We start from the raw sequence: 24,741 nt of genomic DNA, 5'->3' as shown, positions 1-24,741 counted from the left end.
ACCATATTGCTATGCTCTCAGTAGTAGAAAGATTGGGTGAATTGTAATATTTGTTGAGGATTTCAGAGTATCTTTTCCTGAAGCAACCAATTTAATTATTTAGAGTGTGGTTTCTGCTGCTGGGGGACATCCAGTCAGATTAAAAAAAAAAAAAAAAAAAAGAAATAATCTTATTTGGTGGGGATGTGGTAGTTGTGGGGGGCGTCATCTTCACTGTGAAGGAATTCCTCGAGGCAGAGTCAGCGGAAGAATTCTTCTAGTTCTCCACATGTTAATGTGGCATCAGGTTCTGTGGTGGGGCAGAGTACGATACTTTAGTTCCAATTAGCTGGAGTCTTGATAGGTTGAGGATGCTGAGGTGTTGTGTAGCATCTATGTGGTGGACCTGATGTCTTGGATTCTCTGGAGTTGTTGTAGTGGTTTTCACTTTTGATTTTGTGTTGGATGGCTGTCAGCTTTTTCGTCTTTATCATTATTTTGGGTTTTCTATATGATCTTCAGGTAGGTTTCATGGTTTTTTTCCCTTCCAGTGTGTGATTTTTGTTTTTGTTTGAGGTGGTCCCTTCTGGAGTATGTAAGGTGCAGGAGATGGTTCCTTGACAACCTCTAAAATTTGGTTTATTCAGGAGGCAGAAAGCAGCCAATAGAAGAAAAAATTGTAGTGAAGGCAGATGTAACAGAAATTCCCCCTAGAGGCAGTCGCATTGGAAAGGTGAGCCCCAATATCTAAATCAACCCGAGATCAGCAGCTGCAATGTCAAAATAGTGGGAAAGTGATCCCTTTAAATCATGGGGGGTGGGGGTGGGAGGGGGAGAGAAATGATTGAGCCTCTAGTGGCTGCATGAGCCCAGCACACGTTCCAATTCTTGACATCAGGTTTAGGACCTATTGGAAGTACAATTAGAAAGAACAACTGGGACATGTGAGTTAGCCCTCCAGTTCTAATAGGGCATTGGAAAGCAGGGTCCTGCTTGTTAGGAGAGACAAGGTACAAGAAGTTTGCATTTACAATGAAATATGCCTGCCATAACAGAACAACTTTGGAAAAATAGCAGCCTGCTGTAATCAAGCCACGAGGCTGGGGGGGAGGGAGGATATCTACCTTCAGTGCATTTGCTGACAAGGTAGTTCCCCCTCTTCTGATTGCAAACAATTGGCTTAATTATGCCTTCAGTGCAGACCTATTCAACACACCTGACTATAGTAGGGCAGTCAGTTTCATGCAACCCCATCAGTTGGACTTGTTACAATGCTTGAAGAGTGTACAGGGAAGTTTTTAACCTATTCCATCCAGGACATTCAGATAGCCAGATCTAAATGACTGGGGTGCTACTGAATTCAACAACTTGCTGCTTGAGCTCTCCAATTCCATACCCATTTATGGAATTGACAGACAATCCCTCTCCCAATTTTCATGGTATAGTGGATTATACTATAGCTAATTTACTGCTATGCAGAACGACACTGCAAGTGAGAGAAAGACTAAGCACTCTGGGTATTTTTTGGTGGGGGAGGAAGGGGTTTGCTGTAGGGGATATGGGGTGTCAATATATTTCTTCTATTGCATTTACTCTGCTTTCTAGGCAGGATAACCCATCAGTCCACGTGGACTGCCACAGGTGATTTTAAAGAAGCCTGCCTGAAGAACATTTTTACCAAGATAGCTTATTTGTTCCCCCTCTTTAGAGGATCTGGGGAATTACAGACCAATCAGACTAACTTTAATTCCAGAAAGATACTGGAACAAATTAATAAACAATCAATTTTCAAGCATCCAGAGGATCTTAGGGTGATAAGTCATAGCCAACACGGATTTGTCAAGAATAAATCATGACAAATTGACTTAATTTCCTTCTTCGACAGGGTTAGTGGAGGGAGGAGGTGTAGACATGATATTCCTTGATTTTAGTAAGGCTTTTTATAGTCCCAGATGACAGTCTCATAAGCAAACAAGGGAAATGTGGTCTAGGTGAAGTTACTATAAAGGTATCTAGTTGAAAACAACAACAACAACAACAACAACAACAACAACAACAAAGTCACACTCAGAGTAGTTCTGAATGGTTCACTATCAAACTGGGAGGATGTGTCTAGTCAGGTCCCGCACTATTCAATATTTTCACTAATGATTTGGATAATGGAGAGGAGAGTATGCTTATAAAATCGGTGGATGGCACCACGCTGGAAGGGATTGCAAGCCAGGATTAGAATTCAAAATGCCCTTGGAGAAGTGGTCTGAAACCAACAAGATGAAATTCAATAAACACAAGTGCAAGGAAAGAAGGTAGGAAGGAAAATAATCAAATGCATAAATACAAAATGAGGAATAACTGGCTAGGCAGTAATACTGCAGAAAAGGATCTGGGGGTTACAGTGGATCAGAAATGGAATACAAATCAACAATGTGATGCAGTCACAAAAAAGGCTAATATTCTGGGAGGTATTAACAGGAATGTTATATCTAAGATACTGAGGGTAATTGTTCCTCTCTACTCAGTACTGGTCATGCCTCAGCTGGAGTACTGTGTTCAGTTTTGGGAACCACACTTTAAGATGTGAACAAACTGGAAAGAATCCACAGGAGAGCAACAAAAATGATAAAAAGTATCAGAGGGGTAGCCGTGTTAGTCTGAATCTGTAAAAAGCAACAGAGGGTCCTGTGGCACCTTTAAGACTAACAGAAGTATTGGGAGCATAAGCTTTTGTGGGTAAGAACCTCACTTCCTGCATCTGAAGAAGTGAGGTTCTTACCCACGAAAGCTTAGGCTCCCAATACTTCTGTTAGTCTTAAAGGTGCCACAGGACCCTCTGTTGCTTTTTAAAAATGATGAAGGATTTAGAAAACATGACCTGTGAGGAAACCCATGGGCATGTTTAGCTTGAGAAAAGACAAATGAAGGGGGAGCGGAGAACAGTCTTCAAACATATTAAGAGCCGCTATAAAGAGGATGGTGATCAATCGTTCTCCAGGTGCACTGAAGGTAGGACAAGACGTAATGGGCTTAATCTGCAGCAGCAAGGGAAAGTGAGGAAGTTTTTACCTAATGTCTAACCTAACTATAAAGATAGTTAAACACTGGAATAGAGTAGGAAGGTTGTAGAATCCCTGTCATTGGAAGTTTAAGAACAGGTTAGATAAACACCTGTCAGGGATGGTTTAGGTATTCTTGGTCCTGCCTCAGCACAACAGGATGGACTAGATGACCTCTGGAGGTCCTTTCCAGCCTTACATTTCTATGATTCTGTGTTGGGAATCATTAAGAAAGAGATAGACAATAAGACAGAAAATATCACGTTGCCTATATATAAATCCATGGTATGCCTACATCTTGAATATTGCATGCAGATGTGGTCGCCCCATCTCAAAAAAAAAAATATATTGACCTGGAAAAGGTTCAGAAAAGGGCAACAAAAATGATTAGGGTTATGGAACAGCTGCCGTATGAGGAGAGATTAATAAGACTGGGACTTTTCAGCTTGGAAAAGAGACGACTAAGGGGGAATATGATAGAGGTCTATAAAATCATGACTGGTGTGGAGAAAGTAAATAAGGAAGTGTTATATACCCCTTCTCATAACACAAGAACTAGGGGCCACCAAATAAAATTAAAAGGCAGCAGATTTAAAGCAAACAAAAGGAAGTATTTTTTCCACACAATGCACTGTCAACCTGTGGAACTCCTTGCCAGAAGATGTTGTGAAAGCCAAGACTATAACAGGGTTAAAAAAAGAACTAGATAAATTAATGGAGGATAGATCTATCAATGGCTATTAGCTAGGATGGGCAGGGATTGTGTCCCTCGCCTCTGTTTGTGAGAAGTTGGGAATAGACGACAGGGGATGGATCACTTGAGGATTACCTGTTCTGTTCATTCCCTCTGGGGCACCTGGCATTGGCCACTGTCGGAAGACAGGATACTGGGCTAGACGGACCTTTGGTCTGATCCAGTATGGCCGTACTTATGTTCTAATAAAACCATTTTTGGTAGCTCAGTCATGGCAAATTAGTTTAACTTCAGCACAGCATTCAGTCACTGGAAATGCGAAGGAACAAACCTTCATTTTTAAAAACAAAACCCTTTCCTTTTGAGGAAAGCTATAAGAGATATGAAAAGTATGCTGTGGGCCCAATTCTGCTTGTATATGCAGACTCCACTGAAGGCAATGGAATGACTTCGGATTTACAATGGTATCAGAAGTGGCCAACATTTCACAGTACAGAATTCACTCTTAAATATTACTAGACTTTCTTGAAAGAGTTTGTGCTGTTTTTTCACAGCACAAAATAGCTATTGGTCCAACTAGTCACACTTGCATTTCCACTGCACCTACTAGTGGCTGATTCTCAAAGCACTTTGTAAGCATGAACTTCGCTTCAGGCTCCCCCTGTGAGACAGTTATCCCTTACTCTCCATTTTATAGAAGACAGACGAATTAAGTGACTGGCCACAGACACAAAGGATGTCTGTGGCAGAATGAAGAGTAGAATCCTGGTCCTTGTCCTGGTGGATTAGTCAAACACGTTTCACCTACAAACACTGAAAAAAAACTGAGCAAGAGCATGTCTTGTGCTATTTTCTTATAACGGAAAGAAAATATATACTGCACATGCTTTACATACCTGAAACATATCAGTGTTGCTGTCATGTGTATATTCAACCACCACCGTCTGGGCCCGAGACAAGGTATACGATATGCTATGTTGGTCCTTGTTGCTTATTGCCTATAGAAAATTAAAATATATTAAAAATAAAGACTATTTAAGCATCACAAAGGAAAACAAACACTAGTCAATTGACAAAGAGGAACAACCCAAGTTAAACATAGTAGACTTACAGTAGTGACAAGTCAATGCTCATGTTATTTTGTAAGTTAAAAGATTACAAGAAAAAGGCACAAAAATTATGTGGCTTAGCTGTAGACAGATACGGATTTTAAACATGACACTCACACAGTACACTGTCTGAGTCTTAATTTAATAGTCTGGGTTTAGCAATCTAGAGGTTTTGCATTTTAAAAAGGTATCAAGGATATCTTGGTAAAAAACACAGAACTCAGATTTCCCAGACCTGGTACCCTAAAAAGAATATAAGTGGAGTATGGACAGCATCAGTGCTGCTCACAGAACACAGACTAAATCCATGAGAGCGGAATTTGGCCTGGCCCCCAAACTAGAAAATCCAAAGTGTTTTACTATCACCAGCAACTCACTTATTATTATTTCAAACACCATTCAGCTTTGGAACAAAGAGTTGAGATTTATTCAAGCTATGATCAAGAGTGCGGAGTACAGTAACTCCTCACTTAAAGTTGTCCCTGTTAACGTTGTTATGTTGCTGATCAATTAGACAACATGCTCATTTAAAGTTGCACAATGCGCCTTTATAACGTTGTTTGGCAGCTGCCTGCTTTGTCCACTGCTTGCAGAAAGAGCAGCCTGTTGCAGCTGGCTGGTGAGGGCTTGGAACCAGGGTGGACCAGCAGCCCTCCCGCCCCCCCCCCCCCCCCCCCCATCAGCTCCCCGCTCCCCTAAGTTCCCTGTGCGGCAGCCGCCCAGCAGGCTACCAATTGCTGGCAGTTCAGCTGTCCCTCCCTGCACTGCCATATGCTGCTCCTGCCCTCTGCTTTGGAGCTGCTCCCAGGAGCCTCCTGTTTGCTGGGGGGGGGGGGGGGGGGGGGGGAAGAGGCTAACGTCAAGGTGTCCCCTCCCCCTGCTCCTGCCCCCCCCGCTTACCCCATCTCCACAGAGTGGGGGGGGGGCACGACAGGGCTCAGGACGGAGGGAGCTTGCTGGCAGCAGCTGCTGTCTCAACTTGCTGATCTACTTAAAAAGGCAATGTACTTAGAGTGGGCTCAGTGTACTTAAAGGGGCAATGTGCATCTCTCTCTCACACACACACAGGGTGTGTCTCTGCCTGCCATGCTGTCTCCCCTCCCTCCATTTGTGCTGCCTTGTAGAGTGTGAGGCTACATTAACAACAATGTGTTAACCCTTGAGTGCTAGTTCATAATTTAGCAGTAAGACATTCCCTGGGAAAATATCCCACCCTCTGACTCCACCACCTCAACCAAGCTTCGCAATCATCATCGCTGTGTACAGTATGAAATTGTTTGTTTAAAACTTGTACTGTGTATATACATAAAATTAGTCTTGTCTGGTGAAAAACATTCCCTGGAACCTTACCCCCCCCCCCCCATTTACATTAATTCTTATGGGGAAATTGGATTCGCTTAACATCATTTTGCTTAAAGTCGCATTTTTCAGGAACATAACTACAACGTTAAGCGAGGAGTTACTGTAATCAAAATGAGACATTAGGTAAATGCTCTCCTCACTACATGGCTATACAAGACACCAACATCAATATCGCTGGGGCAGACTGAAGCCACCCCTTACAGGGATATGTACAGACATAAGTGTGGAAGGAGTCTTCTCTGTTTAATTCCTCCCCTCAATGGCTGCTGACAGTTGCAGTCCCTGCATGCTCCTGGTTACCATTGCTACAAGTGGTGGAGCCCTGATCCTCCTCCTCCACTTCATCTAGTGGAGTTAGCCAACTGTGGAAGAAAGTACATACTATCCTCTCCCCCTAAGGAGGTGCTCCCCCAGCAGATTAGTAATTCTGCAACAGCTTGCAATAGAGGCCAGTGTCAAAAAGGCACTACAGAGCTCTACTGTAAAGACAGCAAATAAGCTATGTAGCTTACAACAAACATTAAGGGCCAGGCTATGCCAGGCTCTTGTGTAGGTGCATGGAGGGTGGGGAGTGAGGGTTCAAAGCACTCTTTACCATGTACCCCCACACCCCTCAAGTTCCAGACACAGTCAGTCACTGCAATCAGGGAATCTCAAGACTGCTCCCTCCTAGCAGCCCTGGGGGAACAATCCACGACGGAGCATGGCACACTGCGTAATGCCTCCTGCACATCTACAGAACTCTAGAAGGGGCAGTGCCTTCTGAGTCCCAACCCCTCCAGGATTTCCTGCTGCAGCTTGGCACTGCCCTCGTTGGTGGGCAGGATACAAACACTATGCTCAGGTCTAGGAATATAGCCAACCTTCTGTTCTGCTTGATGACTGCACAAACTCACAGGTGCAAATCTGCTAAAGGTGTGTCACTGCAGTGCTAAACCTGTTCAGACACTAGAGTTAAAAAAAATAAAAAAAATAACGCAGGACTGATCCAGAAACAGACCCAACAGGTCCCTTCACCACACTGCAACAAGAAACGTGTTATGTGACAGACACATTAGTCATGGCTAGTGTTAGACACACTTTGGCCTAGACACAAAAGATGCAAAGAATGATTAAGCATGGTAAAGGCTAAAAATACAAATGCAATGCTAGTAAAACCTCCTCATCCTGACCTTTTGCAACAGCAAAGGAAAAAAAAAAAAGGGTGGATTTTATTTTAACAGCCCTTTTAGTCACTGTGATATCATGGGGTGATTAGTAAGCTACCTGGACAAAAAAAGCAGTAAGTGCTGCTAGCAAAGCAAGGAAACGGAAATTTACTCACAGGATGCAAGCTATCTAGCACAATACATTAACTTTCAGTTTGTCAGCCAGGGCTGTGGGTTTTTGGAGGTTTGTGCCATTTTTGACTTGCAAAACAATGGCTAGTTGTCTATAACTGAACAAGTCTTCATAGTCTGCTTGTGAATGAAGTACTTGTGAGGCTGGAGAAATAGTGAACTCAGAATAGGAGTTGTGAGCACATCAACTGAATTACAGCATCAGATCCAAACCCCTCTTCTAGACTTCTCCCAAATTAAAAAAAGGACTCAGCTATTTGATGTAATTCCCTGAGATAAAGGTGCATGAACTGGTACTCCCCATTGTCAGAGCATTTAGAGACATTAACAGAGTCAGATCCTATAGCCCTTACACATGAGTGTGTGACCGCATTGGCTCCAATGCATTTAGTCATAGGCCTGAAACGTGCCGAATACTTCCTGCAAGACTGCTGAGCGTCCTCAGTTCCCATAGATTTCAGTGGGAGCTGTGGGCACTTGGCAGCTCACTGAAAATATTCCGCATCTGGCAGGACTGGTTCCAGTGCAAGTGTGCACGGAGCCCAGACATGGTAGTTATCAGCTCCAGTCAGAATCGCCTTTACGCTTTAAGCTTCATCAGTGCTCGTTCCTGGGTTTAAAACCTTCCCCCCCTCTCCCTCCTAGGGAGAATCTGACACTTGATTTTAAGCCCCTTGCAACACTTTGTGAAACACAGCTCCTTTTACCCCTTGCCCCATCTGTGACCGACCACCACCACCAGTGGACTGAGTAGCAAGTGTACTCTGAGTGCTCTAGTAACGGAGTGTGGCAAGCACAGCTCCACACGAAGCACAAACCTAGCGCTAGTTACGTAGACTGAGAAAACAGGAAATCTGAACTACACCTTGGTAGCATGCTCTGGAGGAAAACCAAACAAAGTGTTTTATGTGACCAGCTTAACTTAGTAGTTATTTGTGTTATGTGGTGAGGACTGGGCACTGGATTTGTTTGTGTTAAATGGTTTCTTTTTCATTAAGTGAAACCTGGGATAGACACCTCCCAACTGTTTCCCACACAGGGCCTGATGCTTCCAACATCTGGGTAATTACACTGAGCTTAGTAGATTTACACTGGTGTCAGAGTAGAATCTGGCCTACAACTAACAAGCTGTCAAACTTACCTTTGCTGCTTGAGGAGTGCAGGCAATATGCACAGTGCTGGGTTTCACCCCATTTGCCTTGGGTCTTTTAAATAAAGCAAACCTACTTTTCCTTCTTCCTCGATCTCCATTTGGCAGAGAGCCATTATACCTGCGGAAAAAGCCATTATGCAAGATAAACTATATGAAGAAATAAATAATGGTATTTAAATTCATTTGGACCGATTGCTAAACAATTATTGTATTGTAGATCTAAAAACCAAGTTTCACTGTGAACAGTCTTTGTGGTAACTAATGTATTATGAAAAAAGAAACAGCCGGAAAGCTGCACAGAACTATAAGCCTGAGAATAAATGACTATGGTATACAGACCTCTCTCTGGGTGTACAGAATTAAAGGGTGCAGTCAGAAAAACAGATGGAGAAAACCATTCATGTGCATTTAGGGCCCAATCCTGCTCACGCCAACTTCAAAGGGAGCAGGAGCAGGCCCTAAACTGCTAAATGTGTAAGATTTATGGTTACAAGTAGCTTTATCTTCAATAATTTGCTTGTAAACCAGAAGCAGGCTCCGATGAGAAACCCTTACTGCAAAAGGACTATTTTTTCCAGAGAAGATCTCAAATAAATAACAAACACCCCTTTCCTCTACTTAGGGCTTACCTAGACTAGAAGAAAAGATGTTTTTATAAAGTGTGTTTGTTAACATGTTTTAACACCCTAATGTAGACAGGAGCAGCCCCCACAGATCACATTGATCAGCTAATGTGTTATAGTACAATTTGCCTAGTCTGCACTAAGATTCTAAAATACGTTAGCTAGTGTGCTTTTAATAAAACCCTGTTTATCCTAGTCTAGACAAGACTTTAAAAAGGAGGATTTCCATTTATGTTATCAAAGATCCTGTCTTTCCAGCCACAGACTGGGATCTCTGAAGAGGTCATTAGTATGCTGGGGGTTTAATGCCACATAGCTTGCCTGGCCTGGAAAGCGAGAGAATGGAGCTGGAAATCAAACCCAGACCTTCCACACAACAGTTCAAAGCCCTATCAAAGCCCCATGTGATTGGCTCATTTTTCATTGCAGAAGCACTGCAGTAATCTAACATTTGACCTCGCTCCTATGCACTCATCTCTAACCAAGACACTTACCCTAATACAATCAGTTCACCATATTTTACTGGTGTTTTAGATGGATGATTTTCTTGATCAGGAGAAAACATGAGCTTAGTTAGTGACTTCTTCTCAGATTCCAGTTCTCTGATCAAGAGCCTTGGCAGACTTTTTTCATTATTTCCTGTAAAATAAAAGGTAAAACAAATTAGCAAGATGGTAAATAAATTAGTTACTGTCTGCAAATCAGCTATACACAATGGCTTAAGTGAGCCTGCACATCCAACATAACCATATACTGTTCCACGTGCCTATCTTTTGGTCTGCCTGACCTGCTGCAGTAGTGGAATCATTTCATATACACCGTTTCCCCCTGTTTCAGTTAGTCTTGAATAACTGCTTCTGCCATGTACAGTATATAAAAGAGTGCACACACTAATTCCAGTTAGACTGTCTTCAAGTAACTCCTGGAATCACCAAAATATAGCCTATAAAAAGGCGAATTTAAGTGTGGCAATAGAGTCTAATGTTGCCATGGCAGAATGGAGTTACCCCTCCTGATTATTTAAACATAAGTGGTGTAGAACTGCACTAGATATGCTTGGTGATACTTTGGGGTAGACCCTCAAGACAGGAGGTTGCCTAGTAAGACTAGAATGAAGAATATATTTAAAGAACATATTTTCTGATCATTAATTGTCCAGAAGCACATAAGTTTTATCAAATATATTTGCGAGTCAAAATTATTTGCTGAATAATAATTCTTGCGCTGTTGATTGTGAGCAGTTAAGGGCAAGTATTTGATACTACAGTGAGTTTTGATTGGACACAGAGGTCACACGGTATTGCTTCTGTCTTCAGACTGGATGAGTTTAATTCTTAGAACCTGATTTCCAGTGTAAATACCTGTGATTAAAATTTCACAACTGTTTTACCATGGATTCTCTAAAATTACCTTAAAATGTGTTGTTTTTGCAAATTTCCCTTCCAGTAAACTTATTCACTAGAGCTACTTCTGGACAGAACACATAGGGGATATGAATGCAGACACAGCAAACAGCCTGTTACTTCAGAAAATGCCCTGAATTATTCTCCCACATCTGTTAGTAAGAATCATTTCCAGTAGTACAGGTCTCATACTTCTAAGGAAATAGACAGGTTAAGTGACTTGCCCCACAGAGTGAGTGTCAGAAGGAGGATCTGAACTCAAGAGCTTTGCATGCTAAACTCAATCCACTAACCTCTGCTAGCTCAATGCAACAACTCACCCACTTGATGTAGGTGTTTGTGCAAGTAACAACCTCTTTTATCTTCCCATCCCAACAAAACAATGTAGGGTTAATAATAAATAAAATAAATGATTAAATTATTTGTATTACGGTAGCACATAGGATCCCTGGTACTTGCACAGGACTTCACATGTTTAAAAGCTCCTTACAAACCCTAAATCAATCCTCACATTCCTGAGATAGGGAACCATTATCTGCATTTAACAGATGAGGAAACTCCAGCACAGCGGATTAAATGACTCGCACAAAGGCATTCAGCAAATCAGCAGCACAGCTGGGTGTAGAACCCATGTGTTCTGGTTCACAGTCCCATGTTCCAACCACTAGACCACACTGTCTTTAAGCTGACCCAGGTGAGACCCTAAATCTTTCACTTGAAAAAATACTAAGGAAGGCAAAAATTTTAAATGACAGAATATTTCATCTGAAACACAGGGCGGAAAAATGACCCGAAGTAGAACTAACCTACATACCCTGTTTCCCCGAAAATAAGACAGTGTCTTATATTAATTTTTGCTCCCAAAGATGCGCTAGGTCTTATTTTCAGGGGATGTCTTATTTTTCAATGAAGAAGAATACGGTACACATTTTTTTGCCTTATTATCGGGGAGGTCTTATTATCGGGGGGATGCCTTATATTACAACGAGAGGCAAAACTGTAAGTAGGCCTTATTTTCGGAGGATGTCTTATTTTCGGGGAAACAGGGTAGTAGCTACAAATCCAGCTAAATTAAAGACTTGTTTGAACACACTCACAGTAGCCATTTAGTGTCTCTTGCAAAACACCATGAACCCTGACTGGGAATCAGGTGTTCAGCACTTAACAAGAGATGCTCAGCAACGCAGAATTGGGCCCTAACTAAAGAAAGCTTTGAGTACCCTTCCCAGTTTACTGGCAAATATTTAGATGCCCTTGATATTAAGCCCAATTAACCTAGTCCCACAAGTCACCTGTTATGTTACAGGTCATAAATTATGTTACAGGTAATTGGGATTGAGAAATGTATCCAGTATTTATTTATTTATTTTAGGGGGTGGGAGTCAGGAGTCAAATTAAAGTCAGTCCATTTCTCCATATATACAAATAATGGATTTAACACCTTACCTTAATATTTTCAATTACTTGATTTTTTGCCTACACACAGCCCACTAACACGGGGTCATATCTAGTAACATACTGCAAGAGTCAATCCTCCAATTATGGAGACCAAAGAATTTAGGGCAAAACATTTCAGATTTAAGTACTTAAGTAATTTGCCCCACCAGCAGCTCTCATTAGTTTCAACAGGAGCTACAGGTGCGCAGCACCTTTTGAAAATCAGGGCACTTTTATTTAGGAGCCTAAGCATGGATTTAGGAGCTAAATTTAGGCACCCAGGTTTGAATCTATTGGCCATGGCTCCTTAGGAATTCCTACGCAATGAAGTCAAAATCCAGAAAGAAAACTTGCCTGCTGGTTTGATGCTCAAAGTTAATACAGGCAGGCATGTGCGGGAGTGTTTGTTATTATCTCAAAAGATTAAAAGGAAGATTTCTTTTTAAAAATAACCTACAAGTTTAGGGCTCAGTCCTGAAACCCTTACTCACTGAACAGTACTTACATAAACATCACATCAACGAACTGGATCACCAGCCCCCCACACCACCCAGGGTGAACGGAGTCCAGGAATGCAAGAGCCAACACCATGGAGAGACATGGTGCCTACACACCAGCTCTGCTCCTCAGTGGGATTGCTCTTAAACCCTGACAGCACAGTTCCACTGGAGACAAACTACCAAGGACTCCTTGGGGGCCACATCTCCCCTATGATGGGGCTCACTAGCAAGATACAGCCTAGGCACTCAGAGCTTGTAGCTTTGGGCCTGTATTGGGTGCCTTGAAGCACATGGGCTTACGACAACAGCCTGTCACCATCATCTTTGTTAGCCATAACTGCAGTAACAGCATTTCCTGTTTTGCTTTCTCTAGGGTTTCTCCGTGCAAGTACACTGAAGCATTGCTCAATATAAAATGGATTTACCTCCATGTTGGTCTGGGCAAAAGCATGTTACAAGCAACTATTCATCACCTTTAAAAGTCAAAAATGACACCCCAACATTTCTAGTCTTCTCTTTAATGACTAACCATTTGTAAAATGCTCATAGGAAGAAGAGAGGCTGCAGAAGAGATCAAAGTTCAATCTTCTCTGCATACTCCCACTTTCACCTTAGCGATCACATTTCATAGTCAGCACTTTGCGTTTTTTCTTCTGAAGTGTACATTGGAAGTCATTAAAATCTTGACATTTGCTGCTCAGTCATTTAACTGCCATGGAATCTGCAGTACTGCCCATTAGGGAATATTATTGGACTGGTAAATAAGATTGTAATGGTACTGTGCCTTGCTTACTTGTAAGAGTACTGAGCAGTATACTTAAAGCTACCTCATGCTGGCAGGACCAGAGGATATGGGAAAAGATCTGAGAGACAGCAGTTTTGGTTTTGGTGTGAAGAACACCAACAACTCCAAAGTCAAGTACCTACAAAACTCAGGCCTGCAGTGACAAATTCAGAGGTGGCATACATGTTGACATACACATGGGTAAGTCAATGTAAGTGGGTGTAATGTAGTACATGCTAAGGAAGCCAAGGGGGAGGCCTTCAGCCGCCTCGTGCACTCTCACTGCCCTTGTTAGTTGCATTTCTTGTGACACTATCCCCTTGACATGTAATTACACCCAATTTTTTTGAAATGATGCACCACCATTTATATCTGCTCTGAATATGTCCCCTCTCCCAAACGTTTGCAATGAAACCGGGGCATGCTCTACACTGGAATTTCAGCCATATTGGTTTAAGCCCCTACTGTCCTCTAGCACGATTCACACTAGTGCAAGTCATTTCTACACTGAGGGTTTGCACCAATGGCTGAAAAGTATAGATAAAGCTTTTGTCGGGTTTGTCTTTGTTTTTAGTGTTATAGACAATCATGTTTCCTTAAAATCGTCTATGACTTTTAAAAAAGAAATCCTTTACCCTGACCTTTTGTGGACTTCCCACCAAGAATCGCAAGAACCTTAATCATGTCTAAATAAAGTCTTCCAACAAAATTTCTAAGTAGTCTTACTGGAATTTCACAAAATTGAAAATTACACTCAATATTATACAGAGTCTTCTAGGGAAGTGGTGGAGGCTTATTTGCATGAATCATTTAGAACTGGACAAAGTACTTAAGGATTTACTGTAGGAAACCTTTCTGATCTGGCAGGATAGACTGGATTTATCTAATAAGCCTTTTCTTTCTCGATTTCCTGCATTTCTATGATCAGTATAATGTGCCTTTTTAATCTTTCATAAGAAGACAAGAAAGTCTTTAAGAGTCAAATAAGGTTAATGTAAGAGATTATAGAAATACAATTTAGTAGTCTCCTTGAAATCTCACATCTAAAAGATCAATTATCTTGGCACAATGATAGTCAAGATCTTCAGCACAGGCAGCTGAAAATTCAGTAGTTATCAGATCTCCTCCGCCTATTACCTTGTCAGTAATTTCTTCATGTCAGGAAAACTTTCTTCAGTTTTACCATCTAGAACAGTTCAATAAGGAACTGAAAGTGATTTTCTATTTTCTAAGCTTGTAAAGGTTCTTGTGAGGTGATCTAGCCTCTCAGACTTCCAACAACTAATCAGACTGGAAAGAGAATGTTATGAAGCTTTCTTAGCTGAACACCCTTCTCAAAGTCTCGTACTGTTTCCTCCTTTGAAAAGAAGGCATTGTCAGGACTTATGCCATACACAGCTCTTAGGGCAGTGGTTTTCAACCAGGGGTACATGTACCCCTGCAAGTATGCAGAGGTTTTCCAGGGGGTACAACAACTGATCTAGATATTTGCCTAGTTTTACAACAGATTATATAAAAAGCACTAGCAAAGTCAGTACAAACTAAAATTTCATACAATGGCTTGTTTATACTGCTCTATATTTCACTGTATAGTACATAAGTACAATATTTATATTTCAATTGATTTTACAATTATACGGTGAAAGTAAGCAATTTTTCAGTAATAGTGTGGCTGTGACTTGTCTTTATGTCTGATTTTGTTAGCAAGATGTTTTAAAGTGAGGTGAAATTTGGGGTAGGCAAGAGAAAGGGGGTACAGTAGTCTGAAAAGGTGGAGATCCACTGTGTTAGGACAGAACCCACTAGGCTAACCAATCTACGAGTTGAAGGATTTATGTGAAAGCTCACCATTTAGAACGCAGTAGTACCTAAAGGCTGGTTCAACCCCATTGTATTAGATACTGTACAAACAAAGCTACTTTAAAATTCTTAGGAAGGAGCACGGCTGGTGAGGAAGACACTAATTGCAGAACTTTGATCTCAAACAAATACAATTTTTACTCCAAAAACAAAAGCCTTATTCATTTACATTTTTGCAAGATCAGAAGGGAAGATGACTTGACAACTCAGAGCACTGGGAACAGGGTACATGTCCTTCACCTCAAGATCATTGCTTCAGATACAGCAAAGGGGCCAAATCTTGCATACTCTTATGCATGTGAGTAGTTCTATTAAACTCAATGTGATTATTCATATAAGCAAAGTGACTCATGCATAAGTATTAGCTAGGCTTGCAGTGGCTGAAAACCATTATTCTATGGCTGTTTGGTGATTTACATGTAATGAGCTGGTGATCTCAGTCAGCTCTTAAAGGACAGCTGTTACTACCACAAAAGATACCATCACAATGGACACTAATTTGCATCCTTATTGGCAGTCTCAGCAAAGAAACCTAACTACTGAACAGTCATGGTGAATGGAGGATACTTTCACCCTTAGAACTGGTTCCTCCAGAGGAGGGAAGAGCCAGGAGGGTTGGGTAGTTTTCACTGCTGCTGTCCAGGGTGTACGTATATTGTGGAAAGATTTTGTATGCATTTTGTGGACCTCATGTCCCCAGAGCTGTCAAACAGACCAAGTTCAAAACTGGAATATTTTTAAAATGTAGTCTAGAAAAGACAAAGAGTTTCCTTTCCTAAGAGTTCTCTCCCCCCCCCCCCCCCCCGCCTTCTTTACATCTTCATCTCAATCATGGAAATGTTTGTCTTTTGCTGTGACAGGAAGAGAGTGAGATTCTCGTATGCAATGTTCTTGTAGCTGTATTGGTCCCAGGATACTACAGAGACAAAGTAGCTTTTATTAGACCAACTTCTCTTGGAGAGAGAGAGAACTTCTGTTGGTGTTCAGAAGTTAGTCTGATAAAAATCTTACCTCACCCACTTTATCCCCATAGATTATTGGTTATACTTAGGCTAAGGGACAGGGGAAGAGGTTATTTCCACATCTTTTCTGTTAATTAGACAATGCATGCACTTAGGAATACTTCAAACCACATAAGGACCAACTCACTTGTATCAAACCATATGTTGTGGGAGCAAGCAATATATATGCAAGAAGCAAACACCAATGGAAACCTGCAACATCTTCACTGACTACGTTTATACTGAGAGCAGAATCTGGCTGTAATGTAAGTGATACAACAAATGCTTTCATACTTTGAAGGGGAGCTGGCTGAAGTGGGCCAAATTTGACAAAGCTTTTTTTTGAAAACTCAGGTTTGTTGGGGAAAAAGCACAACCAAGTATTGAGGTTTTTCTACCAGTTATACTTTGATGTCCAGTTCTCAGCCACATGATTATCTCAGTATTTTCTGATCAAATGGGACCACATATACATTAGTCTTTCCTGTGTCTGCTATTATAAGTCTATAGATCCTGCCTGGGATTTTTTGGTTTATTCTGACACCAGAGGGAGAACTGATTGGTGCACAGCATTTTGAGGAGTTAATTAACGAAGTCTACTGAACTCCCAACTCAAAACTCAGCTTTCCGAAATGCAAATTAAATCGGCAGCATCTTAATGGTTAACGTGCGGGGAAAAAATGGCGAGTTCAATGAGCCCAAGCAGAGATTCATTAAATACTCTGCTGTGAGCTAAAAATACTAGAATAAAAGTCTCTTTGTAGTAAATTACCATCATTTTCTAAACACAGAGCTAGCATTATGGGCTGTTAGCAACCGTAGTTCATGCCAGACTAGGCTTTTCTAAAATGCTGCGATTAAAAAACCACCACACACAATATATTCATTGACAGAGGTTTCTTTAAAAAAATAAAATAAAAATATGCTGATTCAGAAGCAAAAGCAAATTTTAACTGATGTCACTCAGCATTGCAATATTTTCCTCTTCACGTTCTACCTACAAGCTCTAAATCTTTATTTCTACCCACTAAAAAGATGAAAAAGCGCCACAGACCTTGCAATTGACAAGCACCATAAATTCTGTATAATGTTAATTCTGTATCTGGAAACCATGCAGCCCTTACATATTCCATTCCTTTCATTCACTTAGAACAGGACAACAGGCCAGTCAATCAGTTTGGATATCCTGGTTCATTTACAAGCAGCAAACCCAGTTAAATTGAAACTGAACTGGTGAATTATACACTTACCAGTCTGATTCTGTTCTGTCACAATGGTGACAATTACACAGAAATCAATAAAAGAACAGGAGTACTTGTGGCACCTTAGAGACTAACAAATTTATTAGAGCATAAGCTTTCATGGACTACAGCCCACTGTAGTCCACGAAAGCTTACGCTCTAATAAATTTGTTAGTCTCTAAGGCGCCACAAGTACTCCTGTTCTTTTTGCGGATACACAGACTAACACGGCTGCTACTCTGAAACAGAAATCAATGGAGTTTCACTAGTATAAAATAAATGAGACCGCAATCTTGCTCAAGTTAATACATTACTTTTTAGTAAACAAAATTACTCAGTCCCAAAATACAAAGGGTCTTCTAATACAAAGGAAATTCTATGTTCAGTGATGTGGTTGCATGACTAAAAAACCCCACAATCAGGCCCCAATTTTGCCAACAAAACACTTACACACGTGCTTAACTTTAAATTCATGGAAAGTCCCACTGACTAACATGACTACTCGTGTGCACAAAGTTTGTAGGATTGGGACTCCACATTTCCCCAGTAATTCTTATGAAGGAATCCAATATAGTGTTTTCCCTCATGTCCTCACCCCAATCACTGAAGCAGCAGTCCTGTTTTCTGGATTTAAAAACGACTGGCTATTTCTCTCTTGCCCAAGTACCTGGATTAAGATTCCAAATGTGTTTTTTCCCCATGCTACCACGGGCCTTTTTTCAGCAGAAGGACATTTTTAATGTGAAATCTAGGAGGAAGAGAGGCAGAGAAAGTAGTAAGCCGGCCTAGTGAAATGAAAAATGTAATTCCCTGCAGACTACCTGCCTTCCTGATAGACTGATGGGCTTTTCCTGTCAATTTGCTGGATCCAATGAGTGGGTTGGAGAGGAGGGAGGGTGCATGTAGTATAACTTCCTATTACACACACACACACGAAAGGACTGGATCATGCCACTGAGATTGTCAGCATACATTTATTGTAGAAGGCACACCACCATCTGATACCATGCATTCATTTAAAACAAAAATTCCAGTTTTTGACAGACTTATCTTTTCATTTGATGCTTTGCTTCATGAAGATGATAGTTTGTTTTATATCACGAACCCGATTGTGAAAGTCAATAACGTTACTGCTGATCTACACTGGTGTAAGTGACAGAAGAATCAGGCCCCTAGACTACAAAGCTCTTTGAGGCAGAAACAACGTCTAAAGCACAATGTCCATCGGGGATGGTATAAAAGCGAAAGCGTATATTAAGCTTCAATACATTATATTTTTCCCCCCACTCATTTTTTTTCCAGAAAGCTTATTAAACTGACATCACCATTGTCTTTACTTAAGTAATTATGGGGCTCAAAAAGTACATAAATATTGTCCTCTGGTGTATGCATTTATTAGGCCTATAGTTTATTTTCAATGCTTCTCTTTTCCTCCAAATGAAAAAAAACTCATTCCCATATACACGCTGAATTTTAGTTTCTGTGAGTTTTATATTGCATTTGGCTTTAAAGTTATATTCTGCTTTACACTTGAGGCTGATACTGTCCTTAACTCACATCCCTTTGTATTGGGTAGTTAGGGAGTAAAGATGGGTGTGTGTGAAAGTAGAATGAATTATATTGTAAAAGTAGAATGGACTAAAGAAATGCGGTATGTTCCTTTAAGCAGGAATGAGGTATGTTGAGATAAAGTTGACAGGAATAGAAACATTAAGGTATTGAACAATGGGTCCACTTAAGCTGATGGTGGGACAGGAGATCGGTAAGAGTTAATAAGGAAATAAGATGTGTGTGTCTAGCTCCAGGTAAACTTATCAGTTCTGCTCCCTTTGTCATCTTGTTATGTTCACGCCCTTTTTATCTGTATAAATAAGGTAGTTTGGGCCTTGCATGGCACTCACATTTTCTGGGTGTATTAGCAGCGCGCTTTTGCTAATAAAACAGAGTGGTCTGACAAATTGTGAGTCCTGAGTCTGACTTTGACAAGTGTTACGTGTGAAGTGACATCATTGGTAGCATGATTTTACTGTTCTAAAGGAAGAATATTTCATTCTTCTCTCTGTGAAAATGTTGATTTTCTTTTTAAATACCTAAAATAGCTCCGAAGTTCAGTGTACACCTTTTAAAGTCAATGATAGGGGATTAACTATTTGAAGGAAAAAGACTCTCAAAGTCTGTGCTACATATTCCCTTCCCCTTGAGGCCCTAAAAGAGCTTAATCATCCATTGTACACACAGGAGAGATTTCAGTTTTATTTTCAAACATTTTAATATTAGTAACCTAAAAAAAACCCCACAAGGCCAAACTTAGGCAGCGTGTAGTCCTTCCTACACAGGCCACCAAACATAACATATAATATTAAGCAAGATCTGTCAGTTTCTGTGCCCTGAGACTCTTTACTACAATCTCATTTATTAGAGTAGCAAACCTAAAATCTCTTTGGTAAAACAGATTTATTAGTAGATCGTTAGCCTTGAAACTATGGTACAAAAGGTCAAACCACAAACAAAGGCTCCAAAACTCCAAACACAAAGACAAGTAACTTTACACATAAGAGTAAACTTATTATGTTGGTCTTGATCAGAACATCTGACTTTCTCCAGTTTAAACATTAATTTCCATAGAGTTGACAAATCTGTGCTGTAGCCCCACAATTTGTTCTATTTGTAGAAATGCAAATCAGTGTCTTTGGGTACATCTACACTGCACTAAGAGACCCACCGCCTGAGTTAGAGGACTTGGACTCGTGGGACTCAGGCTGCAGGGTTAAAAATTGCTGTGTAGACATTAGGGCTCTGAGACCCTTCCCCATTGGGGCTGCAGGCTGTTTTATTGCAGTGCAGATATTCCCTTTGAGGCTTCAGGAACCACAGCATAAAGAACAAAACATCTTTGTCTGATGAACAAGACAAACATTTTAGCAGATGTGAATTACAAACTAGTTAAAAAAAATTCTGCACCTTGCTTATGAGATGTACAAGTCAAAAATAGGATTTCTCTTCAAAAGATGGTTAAGCATACTGGGCCAGATTCTGCTCAGTCATATCAGCATTACTCTGCATTTACACTGAGATCAGAATCTGATCAACTATGTGAACACTACACTCAGGAGGGAAAAAAGTTACATAATACTCCCTGCAATATTTAAAAAAAAAAAAATCCAGCATATTTTTCTGTTATGAAAAGTAACAGCTGATCCTCCTCTGAGGAAACCACGATGTCCTCCCACAGATAAGTGATGTAATTCAGAGACACTGTGTGGGAAGCTGAGAACATTATCTTTTAGCACAAGATGGCTATTTTAAAGCTGCAACTTTGATATTACCATCTAACCTCATTAATTAGGAAAAGTCTTAGCCACTCGCAAGGTGGAACATTCACATGCAATTTACCCCTCCTTTCCCATGCCCATTAAATAAGACCATGTCTACCCCATCACTTTTGTTGGTATAACTTTTTTCAAACCCCTGAGTGACACAAACAGCCCCCTGTGCAACATAAGTTACACTGACAGCACTTGTCCACACTGGCGCTTCTATGTCAGCGGGAGAGCTGTGCTGCTGTAAGGTTGCTAGTGTAGACATGGTCTAAGTCCAGCGATAAAATAATGACAAACCACATAACCTTTGCACAAAGCCCACAAGCTGGCTATGGAGCTTTTTCTGCAACCAAATACTGCAAACCTTATTCAGTTGGACTACTCACAAGAATAAAAATTACTCATGAATGACTTGTGAAGGTAAAGAGCATGGGATCAGGTTTTCAACTTGCAGCTTTATGCATCAGCCCTTGGTTGCACTTGTAATGTAATCTAGTTCATACAATTTCAAAAAGGGAAGATCTCTCCTTTGCACCAGATACCCAACAGACTTAATTTAACTTGTGAAAGTGCTACATAAATATACGATCCCATATGAATGTTTTAAATAAACAACAACATATCAGATGGCATGCTTATAAAGACATTAACATATCCTTACCCTAGGGAGAAAGCTATCAGCTAAAAAGTAGAGCTTTTCCATTTGCACAAACTGACAGTTAGGGACTGGTTCTCCAAGAGGTAGAGACCAGGAAGAGCTCCATACTATGCAAGATAGTGCCTTTTATAGCCATCTTTGAGTCCTCTGCGTTGAGGCAAGAGAAAAGCACCCAAGAAATTAAAGTAGATCACCTGAAAAAATTCTTCAGTTTGTGTGTCATTGACAGAAGCTTCTCTTCTAGTACACAAGAGTTTTGGCCATGTTTATTAAAAAGGCTTGCCAAAAATATAGATGTATACATTTTTATTTTTTAAGGACCATTTATCAAAGTATTTACATATTGGATGGAGATTCCAGTGCTTTTGTGACTGAGCACGTTGGGGGAAGGGGTATCTACCCTATAACGCACCGTTAGCTAAAATAGATGGAAATAGACAGACACTTCCCCACTACAAAACCACCTCTGAAAGCTTGTTCTGCAGATTTGGACCAGAAAGCTTTGATTTTTGACAAGCTTTCTGACAATTAATACCATGGCAACATATAAGATTGTTTAGACAACACATGTTCTAATAGCAATAAGACATATTCAGAGCACCTTTAATACGAATTTAAACTGTTGGTTAGACCAATGCACAGGGTAAAGAAGCTAAATATTCAGACTTTGGTAAGACTGCAGTTAGTAGTCATTTGATTAGACACACCGACTGCTTCAATCACATCTCATCCTTAAGTTGTAGATCAAGATGCCCCAAAATCATCTTAAGCTATTTTCAAAACACAAGACACAGTGTATAACCTCCACTTTGAAAGCCTCTCCTTATTTTGGGTGGGAGAGGAGCCCACAAACACCACACTGCCTATTATCTCAGATTCCCTCACATCAATTCGAACAAAAAACATTAGCTAAAATGCTTTGAATTATTCTCCAGCTACTCACAGAAGGAAACTCATTTGTAAAAAAAAAAAATCAACACATGCCTACTAAGTCCAACAAGACAGAGAAACATGATATTAAAACAAATCATCCAAGCACTTACCAGTACCTCTTTATTCTTCCTCTATTTCCACAAAGTATGCAAGGGGGTGAAAAAAGCCAGTCTTTTTAAAATAAAGATGAAATCCAGAGTTCAAGAGTATCCTTCAAACCACAGCAACTCATAGGCTCTGACTGCCTCTCCTGTGTGTTCGTTTACTTAAGCACTCGGTAATGCCTGCTGACTGAAACGGGGGCTGGCTCAGAGTTACGCAATCTAGGAAAACACTCCACTGCCGATACACCATTGGCTGAAATCAGAGCTCACATCTCCCTTACCCCTCTACAAATTAATTGGTGGCCCCAAAAGGAAGAAAAGGAAGTAGAAGGTGTAGAATACAGTTTTTAAACACAAGCCTGATCCCTAGCAATTCTTCTGGATTTGCGCCTCAGAGACTGTTCTATTTCTTGTCAGTCTTACATAACTGTATCGATACAGCCTATACTGGGGGGGGGGGGGGGGGGGGAGTGGTTAAATTAGCACTTATTAACCAAATTAGCTTTCCTCACCTCCCACATCAAAAACAATTCCCTAATATAGTCCCTACAAAGACAGCAACAATGGAAACTCCTCAGGGTACATCTACACCAGAATCACTGCAGCTGTGCCACTGTGGTTTAGATGCTACAGCTACGGAAGGAGTTAGGTGGTAGCTAGGTCAAAGGAAGAAATCTTTCGTTTATCTAGCGGTGTCTACTCTGGGCTTAGGCCGTCTTAATTACATCACACAGGGCCTGAAACTTTTCATAGCCCTGAGCAATGTAGTTAAGTTGACCTAATTTTGCAGTGTAGACCAGCCTGTAGGCATTGCCAATTCTGTTTTAAACTAGATACATTTGGACCTTTACCTGCTCTAAAGGCACCTATAGATGCCACTTGTGTCTATTCACTTTCAGATACCAGACACTGCTAGCCAGCTGCTTCTTAAGGGCTCACTCCCATAGCATATCAGGTTCTGATCTCATCTCTTAGGGCTTGTCTACACCACGCAGATTTTAGCAACAAGGCTGTGTCGCTTGTGTAAAGTTAGCGTGTGTAAACGCTCTGTCGGCACTTTTGCCAACAAAATACTTCCAGCCTGGTGAGCAGCGTTAGCTTTGTCGGCAGAAGAGCGCTCCTGATGACAAAGCCGCGTTCACACTGCCACTTGTGTCGGCAAAACTATTGTCTTTCGCGGGGCGGGGGGAGAGGGCTTTTTTAAGTACCCGTGAAGCAACTTCTGTTGAATTAATGGACTTGATTCATTATTGTCTTACATCTCAAGTGATTATTAACACCTGAGCAAAGTAAGTGTAAGACACTGCCAACCAAATCAGAATGGTAGCCTCTACCATTCAACACTCACTTGGTTGTCGCTTTGCCCATGTGTAAATGGCTAGACATGATGCAAAGTTGGGGGGAGATTCAGACCCAATGAGTTAGACCAGATTTGCACTAGGGTAATAGAGATCAGACTTTGGCCCAACTTCTCTTATCAGTTTGGGAAAACAGTCCAACTTTCTTCCCTGATGAAATAAATATGATCTTTCATTGATTGTTATAAATCTGTCTACCTCTGGCAGGAGGAGACATGGGGGAAAAAATCCAATTCCATTTTCAATGGATCTCATAGGTTCATCATTATCCTCAGAAGTTTTATACAATGTTTATGTGTGATTTAGTTAAAAAACCAAAATAGCATCAGGACTGCCTCTAGTGTGGATGCTGCTATATGGTACAAAGGTACCTTATAATGGTACAGCTTAAACACACCTTTAAACGGATGTAATTTCAGGTACATTAGTTAAAGCAGTACAAAACCTGTGTTTAGACCAGCCCTTCGATTAATTTGGCACTCGTGAAAGCAAGGCCATTGGCAGCACTAGTTGGAGCCAAGCATAGTGCAATTCTGTTGTGCAACTCCATTCCCCAGATAATACCAGCCCTCACTTTTCACACTCCTGTCCTGTTTGTATTCTGAACCTTTCCCTGAGCAGAGATGCTGCTAACTGGGCCAGGATCTGTGAATTGTTTGCAATGTGGACAATGGAGAATCTCCCCACAAGATCTCTGCCATTTCTGTGGAGTGGATCCTAACTGCAGAGAAAGGTTCTTACCTGGACACTGAATAGTTCTCCCAGATAGACACCCTTGCTGTTCTGACTCCATTGCTTTGCCACCTGGCTCAGGCTGAATTTCCTCCCC

At 40.9% G+C, this 24,741-nt stretch overlaps 1 protein-coding gene across 3 annotated transcripts in view; it reads right to left on the bottom strand.

Annotated features, from left to right (window-relative positions):
• PELI1 (pellino E3 ubiquitin protein ligase 1) overlaps positions 1-24,741 on the bottom strand; it is a 59,072-nt gene that overhangs the window by 5,782 nt on the left and 28,549 nt on the right. For 2 of the 3 annotated variants that reach the window (XM_008172378.4, XM_065589704.1), the window contains exons 2-4: positions 9,808-9,952; positions 8,679-8,808; positions 4,623-4,724 (exon numbers count right to left, since the gene is read on the bottom strand). In XM_008172378.4, coding sequence (XP_008170600.1) covers positions 4,623-4,724; positions 8,679-8,808; positions 9,808-9,878 — 303 coding nt within the window. In that variant the 5' untranslated portion in view covers positions 9,879-9,952. Of the gene's footprint in view, positions 1-4,622; positions 4,725-8,678; positions 8,809-9,807; positions 9,953-22,560; positions 22,723-24,741 lie in introns of those variants that run through there. The other variant, XM_005287213.4, reaches the window with a different exon arrangement.

The sequence above is a fragment of the Chrysemys picta genome, chromosome 3, assembly GCF_011386835.1.
Source record: "Chrysemys picta bellii isolate R12L10 chromosome 3, ASM1138683v2, whole genome shotgun sequence".
Classification (NCBI taxonomy): domain Eukaryota; kingdom Metazoa; phylum Chordata; order Testudines; family Emydidae; genus Chrysemys; species Chrysemys picta.
This window is presented reverse-complemented; position numbering and strand designations above follow the sequence as displayed.